We start from the raw sequence: 7315 nt of genomic DNA, 5'->3' as shown, positions 1-7315 counted from the left end.
CCAACGCGTCATTTCATTTTCTGTGACAGCAGCAGCAGCCATCCTAATGGGCGGGAGGTGTGACCCTGCCCCTTGATGAGGGGCCTGGGGAATGAGCTGAGTGGCCAGCCGTATCTATCTATCTATCTATCTATCTATCTATCTATCTATCTATCTATCTATCTATCTCCAGTCTCTGTATTTGTGGCAAGTGAGTGCTGCCCGATCACTGGTCAGGCTTTGCAGGGGGGAAGCAGAGAAACAAAAGAGAAGGCTGAGGTGGCAAAGAGAGGGAGGGCTGATTCCAGGAGGTCTAGGCTACGTGAACACGGAGTCTATTTTTAGCGGGGCCGGACCCCTGCTTCCTGCCGGGGGTGCATGCATTTCCAATAACCGTTGGAAAGAGGCAGAGCTCGCAATCGCAGGGTATCGTGAGCAAGCCCAGCTGCAGCGGGGCCCGCCCCCTGCCGTCGGGTGGCCCGCCCCGAGCCGTCCTCAGTGAATGTTACACCCGCTGCCCGAACAAAAGGGAGCCCGCAGAGACCCCGAGTCACAGAATGACCCTGGAGAGAACAGCACGTAATCCTGTTCCCTTTTAATCTGACAACCGAAGGCCAGGGATTAGTCAACCGTCGAGGCACAATCGAGGGCCCGTGGAACGAAGTGGGGTCTCTTTGAAAAGGCCCACGACTTTTTTTTTTTTAATCTTATTGATTTTTTTTTTTAATATTTTATTGATTCTTTTACAGAGAGGAAGGGAGAGGGATAGAGAGTTAGAAACATCGATGAGAGAGAAACATCGATCAGCTGCCTCTTGCGCACCCCCCACCGGGGATGTGCCCGCAACCAAGGTACATGCCCTTGACCGGAATCGAACCTGGGACCTTTCAGTCCGCAGGCCGACGCTCTATCCACTGAGCCAAACCGGCTTCGGCGTCTTATTGATTTTTTACAGAGAAGAAGGGAGAGAGATAGAGACTTAGAAACATCGATGAGAGAGAAACATCAATTAGCTGCCTCCTGCACAACCCCTACTGGGGATGTGCCTGCAACCAAGGTACATGCCCCTGACCGGAATCGAACCTGGGACCTTTCGGTCCACAGGCCGACGCTCTATCCACTGAGCCAAACCAGTCAGGGCAAAAAAGGCCCACGACTTCTGTGAGGTTGTCTTCGGCTTCATAAAACTCTACTCCGAAAAGGAACCCTCGTGCGCTGCTGGTGGGAATGCAGACTGGTGCAGCCACTGTGGAGAACAGTATGGAGTTTCCTCAAAAAACTAAAAATGGAGCTCCCATTTGACCCAGTAATCCACTTCTAGGACTGTAACCCAAGAAACTAGAAACACCAATCAGAAAGGACATATGCACCCCTATGTTCATAGCAGCACAATTCACCATAGCTAAGATTTGGAAACAGCCTAAATGCCCATCAGATGAGTGGCTTAGAAAACTATGGTACATCTACACCATGGAATTCTATGCTGCTATAAAAAAGAAGGAACTCTTACCATTTGCAGCAGCCTGGATGGACCTGGAGAGCATTATGCCAAGTGAAATAAGCCAGGCAATGAAAGAAAAATACCACATGATCTCACTCATTTATGGAAAATAAAGAACATTATAACCTGATAAACAAAAAGGTAGACACAGAGACAGTAAAGCACCGAACAGGCTGTCAAATTACAGCGGGAAGGCTGAAGAGTGTTGGGGAGGGGGGGGAAGAGATCAACCAAAGGACTTGTACGCATGCCTATAAGCACAACCAATGGACACAAGACACGGGGGGTGGGATGAGGGCATGCGACAGGGGGTAGGGGAGGCTGGGGGAAGGTCAATGGGGCGGGGGGGAAGGAGATATATGTACTACTACGTGTAATACTTTAAACAATTAAAAAAAAACCAATAACTCTACTCCGCACAGAGCATGCTGCACATGGGGAGGAATCGGGCTTTCTTGTCAATAGTCACATTGTACGTTTTTTTAGCTCAGATACTCCCCAAACGTGTTCTACACCAGCACGGCATAGAAGGGGTTAGATTCTTCATTGGCGCATGCACCCAATACGTACACATCCCTGTACAGAAGCCACGCGCTGCGCTCCCTGTAAGAAAGAACGCTGTCGAGGAGCTTACGGAGAACCAGGGCCATGACAGGTGCGCGAGGACAAGACTGCAGACCAGGGAGAGGTCACTCCAGCCAGGACGACCAGGAAAGGACTTCAAAAAGGCTTTGAGTTAGCCCGGCCGGTGTGGCTCAGGGGTTACATTAAAGGGATAAAGGGGTGATTCTGCATAGTGACAGCAGAGCCCCCTCCCCCTCTCCTTGGGTATGTATATATTATGCATATATGTTTTTAAATTTTTTTTTGTCATGCCCTTGACTGGAATTAAACTTGGGACCCTTCAGTCCACAGGCGGGCGCTCTACCCACTGAGCCAAACCAGCTAGGCTGTATGTATTACATTTTAATTTACTTCTCTAACTTTCCACCAGCTATTGAGGGCACAGTGTACATCTAACGGTGGTTTTTTTTTTATTTATTTAATGAAAATATGCATGTATTTAGCATGCCTTGAGAACTGGCTCTGGAGGTACCCCTGTCACCTGGTAACACCATGACATAGACACACATATCATCATAAAACAGTGAGCACACAGCGACCCCATTTTTAAATAATACAGGAATCTCTAAGACCAGATCCCAGCCAACTTCCTCTCCCTTATTTCTAGCATTTAAATGGAACGATGTGCTTTTTTCCTCCTTCATACGCGCCGTTTCCTATACTCAGGGCTGGACTTACAGTCTGCTTTCCCTCTGCCCAGAAGGATACTCTTCCTCTCACAGATCTCAGGCTTGAGCTCTCTCTTTAAAGTTTAACTCAAAACCTTTTCAAATGTTAAATATATATATACACTGAGTGGCCAGATTATTATGATCTCTGAATGCATCATAATCTGGCCACTCAGTGTAGAGTGACCACAGAGTTGGGATTTTGAAATAAGGTTTTTCTTTTTCTTTTTAATATTTTATTGATTTTTTTACAGAGAGAAAGGGAGAGGGAGAGAGAGTTAGAAACATCGATGAGAGAGAAACATCCATCAGCTGCCTCCTGCACACCCCCCACGGGGGGATGTGCCCGCAACCAAGGTACATGCCCTTGACCAGAATCGAACCCGGGGACCCTTCAGTCCGCAGGCCGACGCTCTATCCACTGAGCCAAACCGGTCAGGGCATAAAATAAGGTTTTTCCATGTATAAGAACTGCATTGTGGGTAGTGAGAAAGAAGCAGAGGACTTATTAGCCAGAGGCTGGGGGGCCACTATCTCCTGGTCCCTTGACATATCAAGATTTGCAAGCTTTCCCTTATACATAAGTACACTGAGTGGCCAGATTATGATGCGTTCAGAGATTATAATAATCTGGCCACTATATATATATATAATTTGATTCCAGAGAGGAAGGGAGGGGGAGAGATAGAAACATCAATGATGAGAGAGAATCATGATCATCTACCTCAGTGCTACTTTCATTCCCCAGACAGAGGCGACTGCAGACAGGTCACTGACCCTCTGTAGCCTGGGGTCTGGGGTCTGGAAAAGGGAGCCCTGATTTCCCTTTTAATATTTTTTCAGATAGGTTTGACCTGACACCTAAACTGCATGGGAGCTGCAGGGCTAAGAACACGACCAAAGCAAAAAAAAAAAAAAAATACGCTTTTTTTTTTTTTTTTTTTTGTGGTTGCCACTCAGAGCCTCGCTATTAACATAAGCAATTGCACGAGGAGGACCAGTCTGGACGGCAAAATACCTTGAGCGGCGACCATCCCGGCAACAGCCACAGCGCAGAGCCTCAGGGGCGGCCCCTCCCGCCTCGGGAGCCAGCACGCGCACGCGCAGGCGCCGGCGCCGCTTCTCCCCGCTCTCGCGAGACCCGAGGTTTGCCGAGAAGCGCGTCGGCGTCTCCCAGGGCAACAGCAATGGCGGCCCCCAGGTCCGAGCGGCTCTTCTCGCTGGAGCTGCTCGTCGACTGGGTGCGTCTGGAAGCCGGGCCGCCGCCGCAGCCCGTAGTCGAGGAGGAGAACGAAGAGGAAAAAGAGGAGGAGGAGGAGGAGGAGGAGGAGGCATCCTCGCGCTCCCTGTGCCCCGCGGTGGCCTTCCGCCTGCTGGACTTCCCCACGCTGCTGGTTTACCCTCCCGGGGGCCCCGCCGCCGCCGCCCCGGAACCCAGGCCTGGCCTGCTCAGCTTCGGTCGCGGCAAGTCCTGCCTGTTCCGCCTGCACCCCGCCACCCTGCGCTGCCGGCTCCTCGCCACCCCGCTGTACGCCCTGCTGCTGCGGCTGCCCCCCGGACGCCCGACTCCCGCCCCGCGGCTCCTGGGCACCTGCAGCATCTCGCTGGCCGCCGCCGCCCTCAAGGTCCTGGGGCCGGCTGCCTCCTGCTGCTCCCACGGGCATCGGGGGAGCTTTCCTCTGCACAACCACGTCGGGGAGCGGGTGGGAGACATTTCGCTGACCTACCGCCTGACTGACCTGGGAAGCAGCTTGCTGGGCCATCTGGAGCGGCCAGTCCCTGCCCAGGGGGTTGGGGTGCAAGACGGGGAGGTACGGAGGGCAGTGGAGGGCAGTTGCCAAGCCCAGCAGGAGAAACAGCTACCGCAGCCGAACTCGGACCCAAGTCCAAGAGACCCTGATGGGCCTCCGAAGAGTTTTAACAGCCGGGAGGCACAGAGGGATTTGAAGGAGGTCGTTTTCCCCAATAAGGCCAACCCAGGTAACACGGGCTCTGTGGAGAAGGGCACAACCAAGTCTGTCGGTTCAAATGCTAGCGGTGTGGGCAGGACTGGCCCCCGAGACCAGGAAGTCACAGACTTGGACATGGAGACGAACACATTTTGTCCTCCCCCTCTGTATTACACTCACGTGACCCCAGAGAAAAGGCCTCCCCTACGGGGTCAAGTCACCATTAAGCCTCAAGAGAATGTACCTGAGGAACTGGATGGTACTTTTCCAGAAGAAAAACTTGTAAATCCCCCAACACATACTCATCTTCTAAAACATACAAATTCTGGGGCCCGTGAAACTCCTGTGGTGCTTAATCCTCCGCGTGCTCAGGGCGTCGAAGCAAGCCATCAAAGTGCAGGTCACCCCCAAACCGAGCAAAATAGAATGGACACGATAAGGCAGTTGCCTTTGTTGAATGCTCTGTTGGTGGAGCTGTCCTTGTTATACAACCAGCCCGTCGCAAGCCCGATGCATATCCACCCTCACTTAGCCTGGTTATATAGGACGGAGGATAAGAAACCGCCAGAATCTTCTGCCAAAGCCACAGCTAAGGCTGAATCAAGGGAAGAGAAGCTTTCTGTGGGAGGCCATGAAAAGCCAGTGAGTCTTCAGGATAAAAAGAACCAAGATGAAAAGCTTAAGAAAGGTCAGTATGTTGAAAAGAACCACGGTGCTCCCTCCAAAAAGGCTCCACGGGGTAAGCTGCTCTATGGTTTAACAAATACACTTAAGCTACGTTTAAAGCAAACGAATCCAGGTATGTTGGTAGTACATGAAAGGCGAGAACAGTATAGAAAGATGCAAGTGCAAATGTTCGGTGCAAAGCCCCGAATTCCATCATCCAAAGTGAAAGTACTGAGCTTTGCAGAACAGCATGAGAAGCCACACCAGTTGCCTAAAGATAAGGATTTAGAATCAGATACGTCTTTTGCTGAAAATTGCGATTCTTCAAAGCTGATGAGTGGAGTTTTTGATGACTCCAGCACAACCAAAGAAACGCAGCTGAAATGTGCAAACGAAAAGACAGTTGACTGTGGTGAGAATGGAACCAGTAACGGTTCATTGGAAGAAATTGTGAGCCCTGCAAATCCCATCGCTCCAGAAAGGTTGGCTCATACAAACATTTTGGAAGGAAACGTGGACATGGAAGTCCAGAGTCCATTTGTTTTCCAACAGGTTGCAATTGTTGACAAGATTCTAAGAGAGAAAGATAGAGAAGACAAAACCACCAAGAATGACATTCTTCCTGCTGATGCGAATGAAAGTCAGCCAAGTAAATATAGTTGCTCTGAAAGCATCTCAGAACGGAAATATTCAGATGACTTCACCAGCCCTTGCTACTCTGAAGATTTCTGTACTGACGATACCAGTAGAATTTTACAGGCTCAGGATAGGAGCCCATCGGCAGGAAATCCAAAACATAGTCAATGTAACAGCAAGTCTAGTGGAACAAGATTGTCCATAAGGAAAAACAGCCGTGAACAGAGTTTTATTCCTACCCCACCCTTTTCAGCCGGATCGCCAGTGCACTCATCTAAAAGATTTCATATTTCAAAGACTCGAGATGAAAGTTTGGAGGAAGCATCTACTCTCTCTACCAGTGACTTATCTTCGTGTTGGACTGAGGAAAAAGAAAACCAGTTAGACCAAAATAGCGTGCATCCTTCTAAAGTTACAAAGGCGGGTCAAGACATCGCTATGAAAACGAGAACTGATTGCAGGTCTTTAGAAAAAAGCCAGTCAATTCGGACATCCCAAGTGAGTTCTTATCTGCCATCAAATTTGTCAGAATGCAGTAAATCCGATCACTTTGAAGAAGACAGTGATGCAATTGCTTCACTAAATATTTCCGAGCAATGCAAAGATATTTGCGAATTACTAGTAAATAAACTTCCAGGATATACGGTGTAAAATGTGTTTTTTTTTTTTAAAGCATTTAATTTTTTATAACCTATGTGTATGGTTAGTGAAACAATTTTAATAACTTTATTTTTAGTCCATAAATAATGTGAGTAATTTTTAAGAGATATAAATGTTTGTCATTTCTTTGATTTTTAGTGTTCTGCATTAAATCTGACAGTGTTGATCATGAAATCACCCTATAATCTGGTAAGACTTGTTCATCTTGTAAAAATAAAAGTATTTTTCTAAACTATATCTTCTTTTTTTTTTAATATGTTTTTATTGATTTCAGAGAGGAAAGGAGAAATAAAAACATCAATGATGAGAGAGAATCATTGATTGGCTGCCTCCTGCACACCCCCTACTGGGGATCAAGCCCACAACCCGGGCATGTGCCCTTGGCCAGAATCGAACCTGGGACCCTTCAGTCCACAGGCTGACTCTCTATTCACTGAACCAAACTGGCTACGAGGCTGTAACCTTTTGATGACAGAGACTTACAAGTGTCTCGTTCTCCATCATGTACTCAACTTTTCACACAGCTCGGTGTATTCCAGTGCAGCTAAACTTGATAAACGTTTGTTCGACACTTAGATACTTAAATATTCAAGTGGGGAAGAGCGAGTCGTGTTTGCTTAAGAGGTTCACAA

General features: G+C 48.5%; 1 protein-coding gene across 1 annotated transcript; it reads left to right on the top strand.

The window, feature by feature from the left end:
• The first annotated feature begins 3956 nt into the window (after window positions 1-3956).
• MAP10 (microtubule associated protein 10) lies at window positions 3957-6867 on the top strand. Its single transcript, XM_079763405.1, has one exon. It carries the CDS (start codon window positions 3960-3962, stop codon window positions 6672-6674), a length of 2715 nt encoding a protein of 904 aa, XP_079619531.1. The 5' UTR covers window positions 3957-3959; the 3' UTR covers window positions 6675-6867.
• Window positions 6868-7315: the final 448 nt, after the last annotated feature.

This window comes from Cnephaeus nilssonii (assembly GCF_951640355.1).
Source record: "Cnephaeus nilssonii genome assembly, chromosome: 23".
NCBI lineage: Eukaryota > Metazoa > Chordata > Mammalia > Chiroptera > Vespertilionidae > Cnephaeus > Cnephaeus nilssonii.
Note: the sequence above shows the minus strand (reverse complement) of the source record. Positions and strands in the feature narration are given on the sequence as shown.